Source organism: Nestor notabilis, unplaced genomic scaffold, assembly GCF_000696875.1.
Source record: "Nestor notabilis isolate BGI_N333 unplaced genomic scaffold, ASM69687v1 scaffold4420, whole genome shotgun sequence".
NCBI classification, from domain to species: domain Eukaryota; kingdom Metazoa; phylum Chordata; class Aves; order Psittaciformes; family Psittacidae; genus Nestor; species Nestor notabilis.
Genome location: NW_009911417.1, coordinates 6,675 through 28,149, shown reverse-complemented (window position 1 = coordinate 28,149; position 21,475 = coordinate 6,675). Strand labels below are relative to the sequence as shown.

The following is a 21,475-nucleotide window of genomic DNA, read 5'->3' as shown; positions in this document are numbered from 1 at the left end:
CAGGACTTTCTCTGCTAGGTTCATGAAACACTACCCTGCATTTGCTGGATGAAAGGAAATGTGTATTTCTGCTTGGGTAATAGTATCCTTTGCGTGCTAAGGATGCCACCTGTGTTACAGAACTTTCACGCTTACAAACTCTATCTAGAAAGTTCTGCTACTGCTGATACATGCAGTGAAACGTCTTCAGAATAGAACTGGGACCTGGATCCCAGCAGTGTGAATGACGGTAGCTACTTTTTTTTTTGGTTTACTTTTTCTGGTTTTCCTATTTGCAGTGGACGATAGTTGCCCAGACAGCACTATGGCAACTAGTGATGTTACAGCAGAGGGGACCAACAATGTCACTGTGGAAAGTGCAGTGGTATCAACAGATGTGTCAGAAATGTGCGACAAAGGAGATTCCTGTGTGGTTCCTGAGGCTGATGCAAAACTCTCACTCCGAATGAACCTTGTTACGCCTGTGAATGATGGGAGCGAGGAGTCCCTGCCATTCAGCTTGGAAAGTAAGAGGATTACACCTTGAAACATACTGTCCTACTAGATCTCAGCCTTAATGCAAAACTGCTTTTTGGCATTCCCCAAGACCGTCTCTGAGTCTCTATAATTTTTCTCATTTTTCTTTTTGGGCAGTGTCACTTAAATTTGTTTCTCTCTTTCTGCAATGCTCTGAGCAAGGATGAAGTGAGAGGAGAGGCCTCTGTTGTGAGGAAAAGTATTTTCAGCAGACTAAAAATTGTGATGTGTAGTGGCAATGTCACAGGACAGGAACTGGAGTTCAATTATACTGGGAGGGAATAAATTCTAAAAGTACAATCTGGACAAAAAAATTAGACAGCATTTTGATCAGACCAGTGACATTCAGTCTAATAGTCTAAAACTTGTAGAAACTCAGGTGTGTGATGAGAAGTTGGGCAAGGAGGCCTGGGCACCCTTTGGCCAGTGTTAACTGAATCTCTCTCTGCTGAGCGAAAGGGGCAGGAAGAGTCTGTTCAGCTGACAACAAAATCATCCCTTCCTTCCTTCTTGTTTCAGAGCCTACAGCCAGTGACAGGAAAAATGGAGCCTCTGCTGCTGCTGGGGCTGCTGCCAGGTAACTGTGCTTGTTGCTGCGCAGAGTTCATGTGAAGGTCTGGGTAGGTCCTTTTTCCACTCATGGACAGCAGCAGTGAGAAGAAAATTAACAAGAGGCGCAGAAGCAGGGACGCTTCGAGCAGTAGCTGGGCCGTTAACTCCACGGCTCTCGCAGTAGGTTTGAAGTACATGGGCAAAGTGAGTGCCCCGCCTGCTCTTGCACTACAGGCTTTGTGTTTCGTACTAATGTCATTTTCCCTTCTGATAGTAGTCAAAGCAGAAATTCATGTCTTGGGCAGTCTGGAATGCAAGTCTGCCCTGTGCACCTCTTAAATTTCAAATACATGGTTTTCTACTTTTATTTCCTGCAATTTTCTGCAAAGGATCTCTGAGGAGTTCTGAAAGAGAATTCTCTTTTTGATATGAAGCTGATAGAAACATAACTGATAAACTGAAATCACAGTTTAACATGTTGACCAAAACAGAAGTTACTCCCTTGGTCTTTAGATTTGTATGTGTCTATCTTACATTTAATGGCTGGCATTGCTTGATTTTAGCTTTTGGGGTGTATAGTTTGTAAGTACTAATTAGAATATGAGTCAGAAGATAGTTACCTGTACATTGGTTTGAAAGAGTGAGAAAACTTTGAAATAAACTCAGTATCTCTTCTCACAGATTTGCGTGCTGGATGTTAGTCATGCCTCAGTGCTGAGGATGTGGCAGTCATTCCTCGCTGCTTGAGGATGGGTTGCCTTTGTTAGGTATAGGTTGAACTTGATCTCCCGGTCTGCTTTATGACTGTCATTCTCAATATTTCTGCAGTGTTGTGAAAATCCCAAGAGTAAGCCATAAATGGCCTATGTCCCCTGGTGGGTACTAAAGGTAGTAGATGGTGAAACTCCTGATGGCGCTGCAGTTTTACGTGCTCTGTTTTCTGGAACTGGTAACACTGCTCTTGGCTGTTAAGGTGTCTGCAGAAGTGACAGAAGTGCTTATACAATTACAGCTTGACCTTTTGCGACTGACCATCTCACACAGTTCTGTGGCTATATAAGTCAACAAGCTCACTACCAGTTGTTGCTTTCCCAAGGGGCTAGAGAACTCTTTCTTTGCTATGTAAGGGATTTTCTCACTCCCTAATGGTTTTTTTGTTTTTCTGTCTGTTTTAAATCTGCACTGCTAGCTCCCAGAAAGCATCATCTGTGTTTAGTCTTGTCTGTGAAGTTCGTCGAGAGGATGAGGCCAGAGGTCGTGGTCTTTCCACTTCTCCATTTAGGTAACTCCTCACAGTCTTTGCCTGTCAGTCCTGACTGGGTTTGTATGCACAAGTGCCTTTTCTACATCAAAGAAATTGCACTAAGTCATTGTCTTTGGGTGACTTAGAAGGTTGAGAACACCAGGGTAAGTATAATAAGTACTGCATTTGTATCTCAAATGGTAATCAGACCCTTCTGACTGAGCAGCAATGTGATTACAGCTGGCTAATATGCTTCAGTAAAGTCTGGGGCTTGAGAGAACTGAAATCATATTTAGAGCTGTTTAAAAGCCTTTTCTTTCTCTTGTTCCAAGATCTCCTGTTTGTTACTGTTCCTGCTAATGTCTCCCTTAAAAGTCCATCGAGTTTTGCTGTGTCCAGTTGCTTTGAAAAGCACTGTATTGCTGCGTATCTTACAGTGATAAGGGTGCTGGCTGGAGGACCAAGTGTAGAAATCTGCTTCTCCAGTGTTTTCCATTCTATCTTTTGATAGAATTCCATCTTTTTTTCCCTTCTACCTATTCCTTTTTTTTGTTTTGTTTTGGGTTTTTTTTGGTTTTTTTTTTTGAGATCTTGGTCTACAGAAAAGGAGTAACCTTTATTTCAAGAGCATTGAACAGTTTTACTAACAGTTTTACTGTCCCATATAGTACCTGATAACACTACATAGGGCACGCAAATTCTAATGAAAACATTAGATAGTGTTTTTGTTTATGCTGCTCCTGCCTCTTCCTGCTGGGTGTGATTACCAGTTTCAAGCCAATGACGTGCTGGAGCAGACTGTAGCAACTTCAAGATGGCATGACTCCCAGAAGCATGCTGTACAGTTGGTGCCGGAAGCGTGGAGTGTAGATTGCTTTATTAGTGTTTGGAAAAGCACCTAATTCTCTACAGGTGTCAGCCATTCTTGCTACCATGCGAATCACTTGAGAGATATTGAAAGGTTGTTCTATAGTTTAAGACTCCCTGAGTTCTGTGCAATCTTAAGAAGCAGTTGAGTGACTGCCAGGGTGCTGCGGGCGTTGGTGGTGTTTGGGGTACTTTTTATTTTTTGAGTGACAGCATATTGGTTGTCTTTTTTTAATCAATAATTTTGGTCTGTGTGTGACTGGTTTGCAGGGGGAATCTGTTCAGTCTTCCTGGCACGCAAGAAGATGCTGAATTACAAAACAATCCAAGTGGTTGGCAATACCAGCAACACAAAGCAGGTGACAGTGCTGGACAAGTCCATATTCCTCAGAGGATACAGCAGGACTGCCATCAACAGCCTTCTAATGCAGAGGGTGGAGAATCTGTGGAGACTGGTATTGAAAGCACTGAGAGGGAAGAAGAGAGGAGGATGCAGAAGAAACCAAGTAAGGCTGTTAAAATTGATGAAAGCCAAGAGAGGTGGGCAAACTCCAGGAATAAAGGGATTCAGACTACAGCGGACTGTCTTGTTACCCCTACAACTGTTACAGCAGCAACACAGACATCAGAAGAAATCCATAGGCAGGTGGAAGTGGGAACCAGTATGTCTGGGCAAAGACCTGGGCAACAAGATGCAAATGTCCAAACTGAGGAGAGTGGGGAAAAGATTCTGAATGCCTCTGGAGAGGGCACGGACTCCCTGCACAGTCAGGTGGGATGAAGGCTGCCTGTGTTTAATTTTACTGCTTTAGAACAGTAAAGTACCCCTTCAGCCAGTAAATTCACCGACAGTAGGTTCTCTATCGAAAAAATCCAGAAGACCACTTTAAAATGTTAATGTTGCAAGCTTTCCTGCATCAGCTGTACACAACTGCTAAGGTGGCAATATTCAGTGGGCAGCATAAGTTTGGGAAGTAAATATCTCCATATTTATTTTCTGGAAAAATATGACAAGTTTTGGTTGGTTGGTTGTTTTCTTGGGGGGTGGGTGTTGTGTCCAGATATAGTTAACGCTGTAAAGAAAATGATCGCTTTTTGTTGGATGGAGATGGGAGTTTCAAGAAATTTTGAATGAAGGGTTTGATGCTTTCATTTTTGCATCAACCAGCTTCGGACAGCTTGCTCTCCCGCTCCATCCAGTGTCAGTGGATGAACAGACAAGGGGAGAGCTCCTCCAGAGAAATGTTCTAACAAGATAAATAACTTTGAATTAGTACTTCAGAAAGTATTGCATTCCCAAAAGAATGCTGCTTTGCAGTTAGAATGAGTATATTTTCTTGTGAACACAAAGACTGTAAAAAAAAATAAATAAAAATAATCTAAACTTGAATTAAGAGTAGTGCATCCTCTGGGAAACAGGAGATCAACAGGGCCATAAATACGCCCTGCAACATCAATGTGGTATGTCTGAGAGACTGCTAAAAGAAAGAGTATCAGAAGCCATGCAAAGTAGGTTTCCTGTTTCCTCCTTGGGTTGCTTTGATTCCCTACCTCTACCCATCAGCAATTCAGGAAAATGTGTTCAGTTCTCCTTTGTTTGGGGTTTCTTGTGTTGTTGCATCTAATTTGTAATAAGATGCTGAAAGTTTCTTTATCTCAGTACTTGAATATGGTATGAAGAAACTGTACTGCAGAGGTAGTTCTACCCAGAAATTATGGGCTTTTCATTGTGGTCTGGTTTTGGTTTGTTTTTTAATTTGTTCTATTTATTACAGGGAGAGGAGGAGTTTAATCTTCTTCATCCGCCCAAAGGCCGAGTGCAGCATCGCCACATGCGAACTATCCGAGAAGTGCGTACTGTTGTTACGCGGGTTATAACTGATGTTTACTACATAAATGGTGCAGAGGTGGAACGAAAGGTAGTTGAGGTGAGTTCCTGTTTTCACGACTAAATGTAATACTTTGTTGACTGAAAAAATAATTAAAATGAGAATGTGTTGTGGCTGTAGGAAACGAGTGAACAAGGCAGCGCTGTGATGACAAACTTGTCCACATTTGCTCATGAAGAACATTTAGCACATGGCTAAAGCTGTGTGTTTGTTGCTGGTGTATTTCATGCCCATTACCGTTTTCTGAAAACACACCGAGTCTTTTTTCTTCTCAAAGTACTGAACAAAAGACTTTACTATGTATGTCCAGCTGTTCTAAAATTCTTGGTGTTTTGTTGGAATAGAGATATTTTGGCATGAGCAGAAATTCTATTAGGTAGCAAAATCACTTCTGCCTTTAAAATTGAACTACATAGGGTAGTTTAGCGTGTTTTCCAGCTCAGTGTCCTTTCTAACTTTTGAGTCCTGTGGATCAGATTGTATAAGAGGTGTATAAAAAGCAACTTTAATCCAAAAGGTATACAAGCCTCTTATTAGTACACTTGTGTTGTTGGTCTATGTCCATTCATTAATTGGCAAATCTTTCTGGAATCTTGAAAGATAGCTGACAAATGCTGATGTGATGTGCACAGTAATCACACTAGCCTGCTAGCAAGAAAATATTACTGCTGTCCTGCTATAAAGATGGATAACATGAGAGTCTTGTGTTGTTGCAGTGAGTAATGACAGAAAAGGATAAATAAGTTAGTGAAAAGATTACACTTTCACACCTGATATTACACATTAAGTTACTTATTGCAACATTAGAGTATTAAGTTTCCTAAAATTTGCTTACATAGGTTGTGTAATCACAATCATGTAACCATTTCCGATTTATTTGCCCGCACTCAATATCACTATTTTGTAGATATATGTTTTTATTTCCATAAAACTTCAATGGCTGCAAGTGACCAGCTGTATGAAACTGATCTTGGGTTATTAGTAACAAAAGGCTGCTACTGTCTTACGTACATTGCACTCTCACACTTGCAGGGTGGGAATTATTCAAAGCCGGAGTTATTTGGTACCAGCCAAGCTCTGTTCTGTTGACTGATTTCCTACTTCTTTATATACAGCAACTACAGGCTTATAGTGAGACACACACGCTCTGCCATTGCAGTCCAGACTCAAATCTGCATGACTAGCTTCAGTTTCATGAACATGGTCTCCACTTGGCTGTGCTTTTGCGTCATGGTTGTAGAGCTTCTGTATAGCAAGTGTGTCACTTCTGATGAACCTCCCTAGTTTTGTTTCTCTTAAGGAATCTGAAGAGCCTGTAGTGGAGTGCCAGGAGTGTGAGACTGATGCATCCTCCTCTAGAACCGCAGTGGGCTCATCACTGACCTCAGGGGACCTTGGTGATGTCAGCTCCTTCTCATCCAAGGCCTCAAGCCTCCACCGTACATCCAGTGGAGCAAGCAGTGGTCACTCTGCCACACACAGCAGCAGTAGCAGCTCAGGGCGAGGATCTGGAGCTGTCAAAGGGAAAGTGTGTGGGACAGGAACTGGAGAATTTTCTTTACCCATTGGCAGGGGCATCTTAGGAAAACTAAGGTATGTGCAGAGCCTCGGGAAGGAAGAAGAGGTATTTTACAGAAGTAAACAGCTGGCTTGGGGGGAATGTGAAGCGGGATAGACCCTAAATCAGGACTTTTCTGGAAAGGATCTGGCTTGATGAATAGACGTAAGGAGACAGTCTTTACTTTCACGTGTTCTTCCTAAAGGAGCAGTTTGTTTCCCTGGGAAACATTGCTTTGCCTAAGCTCTTGCCAGTTTGGCAGTGATGAGGCAAGCTTCTCAACCAGTTGTAAGATTGGAGAAAATGGGAGGATCCTAATGAGCTGGCTTCTCTCTGCAGGACAGTTAACTTGTAAATTCTCTAGCCCTAGGAAAGGATCTGGTCAGCCCACATCTTCACTCAGAGTTAGCCAGACAGGAGCACTGCCTTGTGAGGAAGAGGAGGAATCTTTGCCTGGTACTCGTCAGGGTGGCAAAGCACCCGTGACACCTCGCGGGCGAGGAAGAAGAGGCCGCCCACCATCTCGAACAACAGGAACAAGGTACCCTGGAAAAAGGCAATAACAACTTTAATTTATTGGCAACGAAGAGAATGGGGAGCTGCTGACTTAATGTGACAGAAGAAAAGGAGTGCTGAATGTTTCAAGAGCTAGTTTTTGTGATGGCATGTAGCAGATGCAAGCATCTTGCCCAAGTATTTTTTTATTTAGTAACTGTTTTTCCTGATCTTTCTGGGAGCGCTCTTCTCTTCTTTCCTTATGGGACTGCTTTTCTCTTTTCTACAGAGATTTAGCTGGACTGCCAGGTACGGAGGATCTCTCAACTACAGCATCGCCTGAGGACAAATCATTTACTCGTTCAGTTTGCCTGCCAGATGGAGGGGAGAAACCCAACACTTCTGGCTTCTGTGCCTTACGTCGAAGTGACTCTCCAGAAATCCCATTACAAGTGGTGACTGGTCCTTCGGACTGTGCGGACTCATCTTCTGGGAGCAGCTTTGTGGGCCTCAGGGTGGTAGCAAAGTGGTCCTCAAATGGGTACTTCTATTCCGGGATGATTACCCAAGATGTTGGGGCAGGAAAGTACAAGCTGCTCTTTGATGACGGATACGAATGTGATGTGCTAGGAAAAGATATTTTACTCTGTGATCCTATCCCACTGGAGACTGAGGTGACTGCATTGTCAGAGGATGAGTACTTTAGTGCAGGTAAGAGCAAAGCTTGAGCTCCATCCTTAGGTTTTCTGAGTTGCTTAATGCAATGGGAAATGGATGCTTGTCCAGGAGGATGCAAAGCCTGGGGATAGTTGGTTAATTGGTGTTATTTGCTGTTTTGTCAGGTGTGGTGAAGGGACATCGTAAAGAGTCTGGAGAGCTGTACTATTGCATTGAAAAGGAAGGCCAGAGAAAGTGGTACAAACGAATGGCTGTTATCCTGTCTCTGGAACAAGGAAATAAGCTACGGGAGCAGTTTGGACTAGGACCTTATGAACCTGTCACCCCCCTGACCAAAGCAGCTGACATCAGTCTCGGTAAGGGAAGGTGCTATTCAGCTGCTGGCTGAGCTGTTGTTCTGCATCTTGTGCCTTTGAGACACTTCTAGTTCCTCATCTGATTTACCAATGTTTAAATCTTTCTGGGTACTTAATGCATCTCTGAGATCCTTTTATTGTTTTGCATCTCGCTCAGAGACTTACTGGTATTAACTGGCTTGTGGAGAGTGGCCTGCACCTAGGACAGTGATGCTGTTGTACTCATGGACACTTGATGGATGGCTGCTGTGATTCAAACTCTTCAGCAGTACTGGGAGGAAAAGAGACAGACAGGCAGGGTTACTGGGCTTGACAAGAGATACACAAGTGAGGTACCTTTTGTCTTGCTCTTCCCTGTCACAGGGTGGTAGTGTGTACCTTCTAGGTACTGTGGAGTTTAGCCACCTCTGTACAGATAGGCAGGTGAAAGCTCATGGAGTTATGTGACAGGCAGTGACTGATCTCTGCGTTCTGGGTCACAGATAATCTTGTGGAGGGGAAGCGGAAGCGACGTAGTAACCTTGGTTCTCCCAGCACTTCTAGCAGCAGCACAACTCCCACTCGTAAAGGGCAGGAGAGTCCGCGCATCCCACCAGGCACACTGTCTGGGAAAAGGAAACTTGTTGCTTCTGAAGATGAGAGATCCCCAGCTAAACGTGGCCGCAAGTCAGCAGTGATAAAGCTCGGTGAGAATCTTATTTTCTGCTTCTAAATTTGCATTCAGCTATTTTTTCCCTCCCTGTTTTTTCTGTGATTGGTCTTTCCACTTCCCATAAACAAAAAGATTGCATCTTTGCCCTGCAGGATTTGAGACTGATTCTCCCTGGATGCATTCAGCAAACAGATTATTTTTAGCATAATCTGAGTATTTTCCTGCCATATTTTCAGTTCTGCCTTTTAGAAATGTTTTGACCTGAATGTTGTGATTTGCCTTTCTCCTTTCTTATCTCTTTTGTTACCTGTTTAGTCAGTCCTGAAATGCCTTGCTGTTAAAGAAACCTTTCATAGCAGGAGGTGTTTTTTCAGGGTATTGATAGACTGTCAAACATTGTCAGTTTCATCATTCAGGTTGTGATTTGAAGATTCTTTGCAACCGGAAAGGTAAAAGATCTCTATCTGTCCTACCAGTCCTGCCTTCTTCTGTCTCCTCTAGTAAAATAGCTGAACTTGAACATATTTCAAATCTTACCCAGGGTCTTTGTACTGAACCTGACTTTTGAGACTCATGGTACTTCTGTCTCGCTGCAGGGGCTGTGAGAACTGGAGAACCTGTAAGCACCTGTGAACGTGTAGATGCTGTAGATCCTCCAGTACTGGAGGACCATCATGGACCCTTGCCCCACAATAAAACTCTCTTTTTGGGCTATGCCTTTCTCCTCACCATGGCAACACCCAGTGACAAGTTGGTCAATCACCAGAAGCCATCAGATGGTCCTGCAGGGAGTAGTGAGGAGGAAGAAGGTGAGGCAAATCTTATCCATTGCATTTCCAATTGGAATACTGTGGCTTTAGGAAAAACACTGGATGCTCTCTGATCAGGCATTTGTTTGAGTGCTTGTTTTACCCTTTTGTTCTTTAATCCTTTGCAGAAGGACCTAAGAGTCAATCTTTGGTTTAGAGGATTTACAGCCTGAAATGTGGCAAACCTTGGTGATGATCCTGGGGCTGTTCAGCAAGTTAAGATAGGTGTGAAAATTAGTGAGATCAGCAGTGTCAATATAACACGAGAAGGAAGGTTTTGAGACATACAGGATAGTGCTGAGAAACACAGGACTGCAAAACATGAATGGTTTGCTCCAGTTTGCCTTTGTTAGGGTCATGTTTCATGCAATAAACTGCAGTATGAAGGCAGCAGCCCATGTGCTTGCTGCTGGTGCTGAGCTCATCTGGCCACTGCTTTTTTTTTGCCCCCTGTTTTTTTTGGGTTTTTTTTGGGGGGGGCAGGTTTGTTTGTTCTTATTTTACTGTTCAAAGGGTTTTCTTTAATTATTCTTGGGAGGAAGGCTGGGCTCCCTCACTGGAGTGGATGAGGCACCATGGACTGAGGAGTGTATGGACATAAGCAGATAGATGACAGCCAAAAATTGAACTTTGTTTCTGCTGTAGAGTTTTTAGAGATGACTCCATATGACAAACATTACATAGCACAGCAGCTGCGAGCAGGAGCTGGTTATATTCTGGAAGACTTCAATGAAACCCAGGTAAGGGATCACTTACTGATCTAGAACAGTAGTCACAGCCTAGTTGGGATTGGATGAAATTTTGACAGCCCATCTTGTCCAAACCCCCTGTTGAAAGCAAGATCAAGTAGAGCAGATTACTTAGGTCCTTGTCCAGTGGGTTTTGAGTGTGCTCAGGGATGGAAGCTCCACAGCCTCTCTGGGCAGCTTCATCCCGTGTTTGACCCTCCCCAATTAAAAAAAAAAAGAATCTCCTGCATTTAAATTTGTACCTGTTGCTTCTTGTCCTTTTAGTGGATAACACCAAGAAGAGTCTGGCTTCATCTTTTGTACACCCTCCCATCTATCAGTCATGAATATGCATTGACAAGACCACCCCAGCCTCTCTTTCTTGAGCTTAAATTTAGCTCACCTCTCTCAGCTGCTTCTTGTATGTCAGTTGCTCCAGTGCCTAGATGCCTTAATGGCCCTTGGCTGGGTCTGCTCCTGTATGTCTTGTTTCTGTTGTACTGTGGAACATAGGAGTGGATGCAGTACTCCAGAGGGATGCAGTACCATAGGTCTGTGCCTCGGAATACTTAGAGGTAGAGCTCTTCATTCTTCACTTACCAGATCTACTTGGACAACTAATGTCGTTTACTGTCAGGTTTACTTTAAATTTAGATTTTTAACAGAGAGGGTAAATTGTTTTTGGAGCATCTTGCCTGAAGATGCAAAGTCTTCTCTAGCGACTTACTGAGCTGCAGACTAAGCAGTGAATCTTCTGACCTGGAAGAGATAATTATGATAGCAAAACTACTAGGCAGAGTTTTTGCCTGTGAACTGCACAGCTTGGAATAGGTGACTATTAGGGGTACTCCTGATTTCAGAATCTGTTTCTCTAATTCAGCTTTCATATAATATGGCTCTGAAAATCGGGTTTAATTGTTCTCTCTTGAAGTGTTTAGCAGCAGGATGACTTCTGGGGTTTTTTGCAAGCATTGTCTCCTGCTGACGTGTCTTTCTATCTCCTCTGAAGTGCAATGCAGCGTATCAGTGTCTTTTAATTGCGGATCAGCATTGCCGAACTCGGAAATACTTGCTGTGCCTTGCCAGAGGGATCCCTTGTGTGTCTCATATCTGGGTCCATGACAGCTGTCATGCTAACCAGCTTCAGAATTACCGGAATTACCTTTTGCCAGCTGGTTATAGCCTCCAGGAGCAAAAATTGCTGGAATGGTAAGTGCCAAATAACTAGAATCTGAGTCCACAGACTGAGGATTTAGCCAGAGTACTGAAGATGGCCCTAGTACTGCTCCCCATGCCTTCTCTTCATATAGGAACAGCACTTCCACCTCTTCCCTTGGATTTACAGTGAGCTCTAATGCAAAGGTACATTTGCGTGCCATAATCATAGAAAAGTCTCTTGGGAAGTAAGAAAAAATTGTCAGTCTCCTCATGAGGAAGGCAGAATTCAGGCCAGGCTTTCCACACACTTCGCTGACTAATTGCTCAGAAATGGATAAAGGAGAACAATACTACTGCAATTTCCTTTAATTGGTACGTTTTGAAGCCAGCTTCTGCATTTTCTATAGTCTAATTTAGTAGGTCTGTTCTGAGAGAACAATTGTCAGGTCAGATTCTTTAGGCAAGGTGAAGGCGGACAAAAGCAATTTGTAAATTTCTGTGGGCTTTTGGGCAGAAGACCAGTGCGAGCCTGCTCAGCCCTGCCAAAGCAGATGCATTTTGGATATGCACAGAAAAGTGGTTCAGGATTAAGGAGGAGCTTAGCCTAATTTTGGATTTAGGCTGCTGCACACACACACACCACCAGTATTGTCAACTGTTTTACTATCCATAAACGGAGGATAATAGTTCCAAGTATTTCAGGAGGGATGGTAAGACAGCAGGTCATTGTATGCAAGATACCCAAAGAATTTCCATATTCATATGGGAGCCAGTGAGGTAACTGGAAGAATTAGATTAATGGTCCTCAAATAAAGTTTCAGGCTACTGGATATTATTAGCAATCTGCATATCTCTTCTTTACACTGCAGGCATCCACGAGAAAACCCATTCCATAACCTGAAGGTTCTCCTGGTGTCAGACCAGCAGCAGAACTTCCTGGATCTGTGGTCTGAAATACTCATGACAGGGGGAGCAGCATCTGTTAAACAGCATTACTCAAATGCTCACAACAAAGGTACTCATTGGTCAGTTTCTTGGGCCTATAAGTGAGGAATCCCATCCCATGTCTCTAGTATGGTCTAAAGCCAGTTAGGGTGGTTTACAAGGCATTCTTTAAGCATAAAGGAAAGCAAAGTGCAGATGCTAGCTCTCTGCTTGAATATAATTTAGAAGGTGACATCTAGACCTACCTTCCAGAGAAGGAGATGGTACAACAATTCAGGACACAAGCCATCAGCTTCTAGCCCTAGGTTGAAAGGGGAAAAGAGGCAAGAGTTGCTCCTGGACCTTCTGTAGGTCACTAGAATTGTGCTGCTTTGTGCCTCTGAATTCAGCTGTCTCTCCATTTCCATATGGGATGTAGGTCCTAGTACTCACAGCCTGAGGTCAGGACTCGTGGTATCTAGTCCTGCCTGTCATGTTGGCTACTAGTTTTCTGTTTTCTGTCTGGACTAGAGGGAATCTTTTATTTGAAAGGTGCAGTGTAGAATGTGCAGGTAGAGCAAGTCTTAACTTTTACAAAAAGAGAATTTCCTGGCTAGGAATGAGAGGACATGGAAGAGCTTCACAGTGGTGAAACAAACTGGTCTCCTGCAGAGAAGATCCTTTTTTCTTTTTTTTCCTCACAAATCCCTGTCTTTCTTCCTGTGCAGATATTCCTTTGGGTGTTTATGATGTGGTGGTGACTGATTTTTCCTGCCCTGCTGGTGTCTTGAAGTGTGCTGAAGCTTTACGGCTGCCTGTTGTTTCCCAAGAGTGGGTGATCCAAAGCCTTATTGCTGGGGAGAGAGTAGGCTACTACAAGCATCCAAAATATAAACATGACTATGCCTCCCACTAAGTGAAAACTTTGCTCTGCTGTCCCACTGTTGTGCAGACCGTGTTTTAATCAGGTTTTAAATGTTTGTGTAATTGGACAGTGTGCATGGATTACTGTATATAGTTTTATCTCCTGGGCTTTTATGATGAAATAAATGTTCAATCTCTTGTGGTAGCTGCTGGGACTCCTCATTTATCTAAACGTATTCCAGGACTGTGCCTCCAGAGGAGGGCAAAGAAATGCTTTCGTTTCTCTGAGCTGAATAGCGCGAATACCCTGTTTCCAGTAAAAGGCTAATACAAAATCAATAATACAGGAAGGGAAGGGACAAGGGTGTTCTTACCTGGCAGCCTGTATTTACAGAAGTGAATACCCTATGACCAAGTTCAGGGCAGCAGCACTTGTTTCTTGGAAGAATAGCATGATGTGTACTCCACTTTGCTGCTGGTATTTTTAATTTCTTCAACACATTGCTGAAGTTGCAACTTGCTCCATCCCTGGCAGTGGTCAGGGCCAGGCTGGACAGAGTCTTGGGAGAGATGGTCTAGCGTGAGGCATCCCTGCCCATGGCAGGGGGTTGGAACTAGATGTGATCTTCAGGTCTTTCCAACCCTACCTATTCTCTAAGTGCCTGGTTAGAACTTGTAGGACAAAGTGGCATTTTGGTTTGGCTACCTCTCTTTTTTTTTTTTTTTTTTTTTTTTTTTTTTTTTCTCCTCACTGTTGTGACTGTTTAGGTACTGACCTGCCTTAGTGCAGACTGGCACTACCTAAGAAGAGATGCAGACACAGGGACCTAGGACAGCTGAACTGCTGGGAGACTGAGGTGTAAAGAGTAAGTGCTGTATAGTTTTGTTTATATGGAGTAAGTCTACTTGTAAGCTGCTGCATTCACAGCCAGGCGCTTTATCTTAATGGTCAACCTGCATAAAGAAAAAAGAGTTGAACAGTTCTTCACTTTTTACAACCCTATAGACTAGAGGTGTGTTTTCCCAGGCCTCCATCCAGCCTCCTTCAGAGTCTTAAGTCCCCTGCTTCAAAAATGTAAGTTTTTCTTTAGGTGTTTTTTTTACCTTATCATTTCATAGCTCAGTCACCTTCTGAGTGTGTTGGTCTGTAAATCCCACATCCAAACTTCAACACCCTTTCTTGTTTTTCTAACTTTTTTCCACAGTCACAGGATTTTAAACTCTGCATCAGGCACGGTCCAACCACAAACATCTGTAGTGTACTGAAGATGCCAGGCAATCTATTTGGCTGGCTGTTGTTACTGTATCCAAGTGTGCATAAAGCATCCTTTTTCCCCCCAGGCACACATAACTTTTCAAGAGCTGCAGCTTTAGAGTGTGAAAATACCAGCACTTTGAGGGCAGGGGTGGCTTCCTGGTAGCCTCTGCATTCAAACTGGGAAAGCTGATACTACACCCCAGTGACAGACAGGAGGGCTCTCTTCTGCCATTCATCCAGCTGGACTTACTGCAAGATAGTCTGTTTTAGCAAGACTAGGAAATCTTAGTAACATGCAAGAAGTTCCTGCCAAATACTGCTTTTCAGGGAACACAACGCTGTGCCACTCTAAGCCCTTTGCACTTGGGTGCAGACACTGACAATATTCGTCATAATTGCGTGACAAGATGGTTTTATTCTGGTTCAGTAGGGGACAGTCACTAGCAGCATTTAGAGCTGGCATCCTGGGTGTTTCTCCCCAGTTTTAGTTCTAGCACTTTTCTGCCAGCAGAGGGAGGGTTTTATTTTGAATAGGGCAAAGCTCCTACTTCAGTCTTGATGGGCGTAACTATAGCACACAAAATGTACTATGTTTTATAGGGAAAGCATGTGACACCACTAGTAGCTCCTTTACCTGTACAGATATGCTAGAACAATGCATTGTATGAGAAGAGATTCCTAAAATCCTTCTTCCCTCCCCCTTTCCCTCAGGCTGTTATTGCAGTTGTTGCATTTACCTGCAAGACTGTATTTCATTAGCAGACATTGTGTACTGTAAAGCAGTGGAACTTCTGAATAGAGCCGTAACTTCATTCATAGTCAAGAACAACAGACCGCTTTCTCTATACTCCAACTTGCAAAAGATCACAGTCCAGCTGAAGAGTCAAGACATTGTAATTCTTGTTGCTTTTTTGCTTTCTGAAGAGGTACAGACTGCCTCCCTAAAACCATTCATACATATATGCAGGGCTGCAGAAAGCATGTTTTTACTAGCTCGGAAAACATGGAGTAGCTTTCTGCAGTCACAGGGCAGCCTTGCAGTAAGTGGTACTTCCTGCCAATTCCTTCTGAAACAGGGCTTCACCAGCAAGAGCCAGCCACAAACTAACGCTTAGTTCAGTGCAAGCTCTCCAAGGTCACAGTCTCCACTGCTCAACATGGCATTGGTCACGGCCCGAAGGTCTCGGTGCTTAAACCCCAAAACTGCAAGAGAAGGGTAAATATTAAAATTACATGCTGAAAGGAACTTTCTTTACCAACCCACATCGGCATTTTTCAGCCTGTATGAGCTAGCAACTAGTTCAACTTCATGCTAAAACAAACTTGATGGTGAGAAAGCATAAGAAAACCAAAAGTTAACTCATGTTGGTTTGTTACTTTTCTGTCATAGTATTTATCAACACTTTGCTTCTAATTATTTTGGCTTCCACAATTAATAAAAATGACTTACGATCATTTAGATCACTTTGTACTTCAAGCAACCATGAAGGTATTCGTACCTGCCCAAGGTTCCTCCAGCCTGGGTGTAGTATTTGTTATAATCCAAGCGTAGCAGCAGTTGAGCTAAGTCAGAGTTTATCTGATGGTTCCGAACACTAGAGAGAATCTTGAAGAGAAGTGATGACTGACGACTGAATCCCTACAAATTAGAAGAAGTCAGTTCTGGGCACTCACTCTCAATAAAGAAAACGAGCTTTTCCTTTCTGTTCCTGCCTAAACAACCCTTTAACGTCCTGAAGAAAAGAATCACTGTAAGAGAAGTGATCCCAGATTTCCAGTATAAGGTAAGCTGTCAGCTGCAGTAATTATTAGCTGATAGGTATCCGAAAGGAGGAGCAGAAGCACCAACTGATATCTACCTCCTTTTCTATTCCAATAGGTTAACTTCTCTGTATTTGCCCTCAGTCCTCTTCTCTGTTAACAAAGAATTTTCAACTCAGGAAGAGTTGATTAATTAAAATAATTGCAAGTACTCATTTAGAAGGTTTCAGCTTAAACTCAGTCCTGTTCTACAGCTGTTAAAGACATATGACTACTTAGGCAAATGTTTGCATAGGAGAACAGGAGGTCCAGATAACCATAGATTCACCTTCACCAAAATACTGAGTTGTGCAGCTCCCCGTTCATCCAATGGGCCCAGATTCTGACTGACCAGAGAACAAAAACTGTGACAAAGATCCAGAATTTCATTTAAGCAGTGGAAAACCTGCATGGGATAAAAGTACAACAGAAGTTGTAACATAAGTTTAAATAGAGGTCAAACCCAGAAAAAGCTGTTCTTAGTACCTGAAAAGTTGCAGCATTCATAATCAAGTTGTTGCTGATACCATGTTTTCCAATCAGTAAGGAAGATGTTAGAACACCTGTAGCATTTTTGTAAGGTTTTCCATGGAGAAGGACTTATGTGTGATGCTGCATCTTTCCCTCCCACCCCCAACCTTTTGCAGACATTACCAGGAAAACAGTGATTGGCATAAGCACTAAGATTATAATGAGACTTATATGTCTATAAGATACAAACACGGAAGTTGAACACTGGCTTCCCTATCCAGCCAACAGGCCATCACTGCAGCTTCAGGATTGAGAAGGAACAATAAAACACATCAGGAGCTGTGGGTCAAGGCTTTGATTTCACTTTCACACAACTTTCTTTTTTTATCAGTTGATCAAGGTAACTTGCATTCAAGAGTGTAAGAAAGCCCAAATGGCTCACAGATGTAACTACTGGAACACTTAAAAGTTCCAGACTTTGGTATTCTGCCACCTTTTTGCCACAGCCTGAAAGCAAATCTGGAGTATTGCTGTGTTCCATCATTAACAATCTTCTCTGGAAATGTGTTTGTGAGGCTACATGTTCAATAAAAGTACTGGCACCACTGCAACATATTTTTACTAAAACAACAATAAAAAATACCCTTAAAGTCCACTCATGAACATCTCACCTATTTTTATCCTCTAACATGTAAGTAAGAGAGGGAATTTTTCCTAATATAATGCATTTCAGAATGAGTCCTTCAGGAATACAGTTCCCAGCTATATGCTTGGAACTTCTTTAATGAAATTGCTTGTAAGAAAAACAGAGCAGCAAAAGTTCAAGTTACTAAGGTTAACTGAATACTGGGAAATCTTGATTTAAAATGGCTGGGAATGCATGACACTCGGCAACTGTAACTTAAATGATTGCAATTCAGTTATCTGTTCTAGTTTATACCTGCTTTATTTCGAAATGGTTTACTTCTCTGCAGGAGACTATCAACGATCTGTTTGAGAGAAGATGGTTTGTCATTCCTGTTCAAAAGGCATGTTTCTTAGGGCAGTTGGAGAATTTGTAGAAAAAGGTGGAATCAAGACCTACTTACAGGTTTTAGGAGGATGAAAGACTGAGCCAACAGATTACTTAAGAAATGATCATGAGCCAATCGTATACTCTCAAAATCTCGTGTGGCATTTATCTGCTGCAGCAGCTGTGAGAACTGGGATTCCAGTACATCCACCTGGTATGTAAAGAAATCTCATTAGTATCTTGAGGAATGGGAGTACTTCAGACCAGACAGCAGTTTTGTGTAAGAAACTCGGCTTTCCTTATTGGAAATTTCCTTATTGGTGCTCTCATGCTAGAGGCTGAGGATCACCTTCTCTCTGTGTCCTGAATGGGCAACTATATACAACAGCAGTACATAAAAGGGGGGGCCCAAACAATTTTTGATGCCTAAGTATTATCTAAGGAGAAAGGGAAGAGGTCACACTCTTTAAGATAAACTATTGAAAGAGCATATAGGTAGCAGGTAAACGAAGGTACTTGATGGTAGTAATCTCTGAATTTTACACTGGGAGATACTATCTGGAATCTCAGGACAAAGGCTGCAGTGCAATAGCTCAGCGGGATTACTCTGAATAATATAGGAAGCTGGGCCCCTCAATTCAGCTGTTATGGCTGTTAACAAAATGATACCTAATTCTCACAAAATCATGCTACTATTAACTGCTGTTTATATTTGAAAAATCTCTTTTTTTACTTCAAATGGTCAGAATATGGCTTTTCAATTCTTAAAACAAACCAACCAACCAAAAAACCCACACAACATTTGTTATTTAACTCAAACTGAAGTTCACTTAATGGGGCAAGGAAAGAAGCCAGGATGGCATCTTAACTAGTATCTTAATGATGTTACTTCAGAGATGACCGTGGCTTCTCACAAATGCTTAGTAGCAGCAGTAGAAAGCCCAGACTCCCACGTTTCCAGTAACACTCAGTGATTCACAAATTCAAAGACTGTAATTGTAGCACTAAATCTGGGAACTCAGAGGAAGTTCTATAGTTGTTCCAAGGGAAATCCCGATTTCCTTAATGTACAAAGAATCCGAAATCGGAAAGACAGGGCTTGTGCTCACTCCATGCATTTCTGCCTGTTCCTGATTAACTGATACAGTTTTCCTTTCTCTATAATCCTGACCTGCAGATAATACTGAAGATTGTCCACAAGAAAAGCCATGTGATCCCTCAGACGCCATTTGATGGCATCAGTTCTGTTAGATTTCAGGTGTTTGCGCTGCATCTGGAGAGCCCAGCAGTGCTGTAGCTCAGCCTGGACTCGTCGCACACTCAGCAGGTATTTGAATACAACGTTGTACCTACAGCCAAAAAATACAAAGTTGTTTAAGATTAGAATCTTCCTTGGGTGCAGATACTGGTGCACATGACAATGCAAGACTAGAAAAAGAAACAAGGTGGCTGCCAGCCAACAGACAGGGTAGGTCAGGTCATGGCCCATCCGAGTAGCAGATTTGTGTTTCTATTGATTACTGACCTAAAAACCACAAAGTTAATTTCACCATAAGGAGGGAAGAGCTGACACTGTTTTGTCAAAGTAGCACTGTTCATAAAATCTCTTAGCATCTTGCAGGTCTCACTGTCATTACAAGTACTCTCAATATGCATCAGTAGAAGGAATCATCTTAACTTTCAAGGAGCAGGATAAAAGTACTGTAGCTCTAACTTTCTCTCCAGAGACAGGAAAAAAACCCTGCAACACATGAATAAGTGCCTGAAATCAGGAAACCTACAGATGAAGATATAAAGACCATACCTAGTACTTACTTCTCCAGAACAGCAGGAGTAAAGAGAATGTGCAGCGGCCATTGAACTTTGTAAGAAAGGCCCAGAGCTGCCCATCCAGATGCAGGGGCTTCACGTGGAGATAACTCCCGGGAAGGCCCTTCGCGAGTCTGAGAAGTATCTGAAAACAGATGAGGTGCTGAATTAAGTCATCTTCTTAGTCAAGACAACCATGGCAAGGAAGAAAAGGAGAAAGAACAGAGTGTCTTCTTAAGAAGAACCAAAGCAAGCTAGGCCATCACATAGGACTGCAAATGGACCAAAGTTACTGTTTCTTTAACTTCAGAGAAAGATAAGTAATAGGACTTGAAAACAAGGTCATCATCTCCCCTCTTAACTCACTACTGAAAAAGTAAGCAGATGATACCTTTATGTTCCTTTCCATGATACTCAATGGTTAAGTGAAGCAGAGGAAGAAGGTTGTCATCATCTAACAGCACTTTATGAGCAGACTGCTGAAACGCAACATTGACATCTGACAATGAAAGAGCAGATACCACACAAGGTTAGTGCTAATTTTGCATTAATTATTTATGCTCAACCATAAAAAGCAACACTGACATGTTATTTTCACTAGTTTCAAATATGGAGAGAAACCTGCCATCTGAAAGTTTCTGAGATGTTTACAAGTGCTCTAGAGGGTAAGATAGAGCTCTTCTCTACTAATACATAACCATTTTCCTGCTATACCACAGCAAAGGCAGTTCGGTAAGCAAGTAAGTAACACTCACCATGTTCAGTTACTGCTGTAGGTGGTGTTTTTAACATGTGCTGTGCAGTGTCAATGAAGGCCTGAAATAGTTCGCCTCTCCCCAAAAGGTAAAAATCTTTTATAATCTGTGGAGATAATTTTTTGTATATAAGCATATAAAAACCTGAACAGGAATATTAAGCACCCTAGCTGATAGCATCTATTTTCACTATTGCTTGGACAACTTCTGACATTTCAAAGCACAGCTGGAGAGCTCTGAATTTAATCCAGTACCCAAAAAGAAAGGAAGAAAGAAAAAATAAAGCTGCTTTAGCAAAAACAAGCTAGCAGTTACATTACCTTTAGTTGTCCTAGTAAATCTGATTCCTCCACCATCAGTTTCCAAAGATGCTAGTGAAGAAACAAAAAACAAACAGAACGAAAGAAACCTCACCTCAGATTTATCTAAACCCATTCAGTGAGAGCAGTAGCTGTCTCAAAATACTTGAGATGCGTATGAAACAGCACCTATGTAATAATGCACAAGAGAACACACTAAGAATCCTGTGCATGGGCAGCCTATGCTAGCAGTTAGAACACTCTTGATGTATGCCAGCAAGAAACCCTGCCTAAGAAACATGAAGGCCCATGACAAAATATAACCAAATTCTGATTAAATCAGTTTCACCCCAGCTTTGTTCCCACTTCTCTTGCCTCCCCAGCTTCTCAGGCTCCTATCCCAAATGGAAAAAAAGACTAAAAATTGCCAAAGCAAAGAATTTGACCAGTGAGATGCCAGCATGCTGGAAAGTTCTGAAGTCATTTGACTTCTTTCCCCCATGAAAGCACACAGTATTTGTTTATGTCCTTTTGTCATTAGAAGTTGGGGTAACATGAAGCTCCAAGCCCCATAAGAACATGAAATCTACCTGCAGCTTTCGCACGCTTGTTCACTCACTGATCCTGAAGAGCCCCCATCCCAGTCATTCACAAATCTGAATTGCTTCTCGGCCTGTGTGCTAGTTCTCTTCCTACTACTGCAGTGGTGGGAACCTCACCTCAGCAACAGTGCTCCGTATCCAGTCAACTACTGATTCAAAGTCCACCAAACTAAAGAGCGG

The 21,475-nt window shown here is 42.4% G+C and overlaps 2 protein-coding genes across 2 annotated transcripts in view; one reads left to right on the top strand and one right to left on the bottom strand.

Moving 5' to 3' along the window:
- TP53BP1 (tumor protein p53 binding protein 1) overlaps positions 1 to 13,494 on the top strand; it is a gene marked incomplete at its 5' end in the record, with an annotated part of 25,909 nt that extends 12,415 nt beyond the window's left edge. The window contains 14 exons of the mRNA XM_010014596.1: positions 1,036 to 1,093; positions 2,258 to 2,350; positions 3,449 to 3,950; positions 4,954 to 5,106; positions 6,368 to 6,660; positions 6,990 to 7,166; positions 7,410 to 7,831; positions 7,963 to 8,154; positions 8,637 to 8,840; positions 9,403 to 9,615; positions 10,261 to 10,355; positions 11,353 to 11,552; positions 12,371 to 12,516; positions 13,154 to 13,494. Of these exons, the coding sequence (XP_010012898.1) occupies positions 1,036 to 1,093; positions 2,258 to 2,350; positions 3,449 to 3,950; positions 4,954 to 5,106; positions 6,368 to 6,660; positions 6,990 to 7,166; positions 7,410 to 7,831; positions 7,963 to 8,154; positions 8,637 to 8,840; positions 9,403 to 9,615; positions 10,261 to 10,355; positions 11,353 to 11,552; positions 12,371 to 12,516; positions 13,154 to 13,341 (2,936 nt within the window). The remainder of the gene's footprint in view (positions 1 to 1,035; positions 1,094 to 2,257; positions 2,351 to 3,448; positions 3,951 to 4,953; positions 5,107 to 6,367; positions 6,661 to 6,989; positions 7,167 to 7,409; positions 7,832 to 7,962; positions 8,155 to 8,636; positions 8,841 to 9,402; positions 9,616 to 10,260; positions 10,356 to 11,352; positions 11,553 to 12,370; positions 12,517 to 13,153) is intronic.
- Positions 13,495 to 14,191: 697 nt separating this feature from the next.
- The window catches only part of TUBGCP4 (tubulin, gamma complex associated protein 4), a 13,955-nt gene continuing 6,671 nt past the window's right edge, over positions 14,192 to 21,475 (bottom strand). The window contains exons 10-19 of the mRNA XM_010014584.1: positions 21,413 to 21,475; positions 20,715 to 20,765; positions 20,395 to 20,500; positions 20,031 to 20,138; positions 19,646 to 19,784; positions 19,002 to 19,179; positions 17,907 to 18,041; positions 16,637 to 16,753; positions 16,047 to 16,186; positions 14,192 to 14,243 (exon numbers count right to left, since the gene is read on the bottom strand). Of these exons, the coding sequence (XP_010012886.1) occupies positions 14,192 to 14,243; positions 16,047 to 16,186; positions 16,637 to 16,753; positions 17,907 to 18,041; positions 19,002 to 19,179; positions 19,646 to 19,784; positions 20,031 to 20,138; positions 20,395 to 20,500; positions 20,715 to 20,765; positions 21,413 to 21,475 (1,089 nt within the window). The remainder of the gene's footprint in view (positions 14,244 to 16,046; positions 16,187 to 16,636; positions 16,754 to 17,906; positions 18,042 to 19,001; positions 19,180 to 19,645; positions 19,785 to 20,030; positions 20,139 to 20,394; positions 20,501 to 20,714; positions 20,766 to 21,412) is intronic.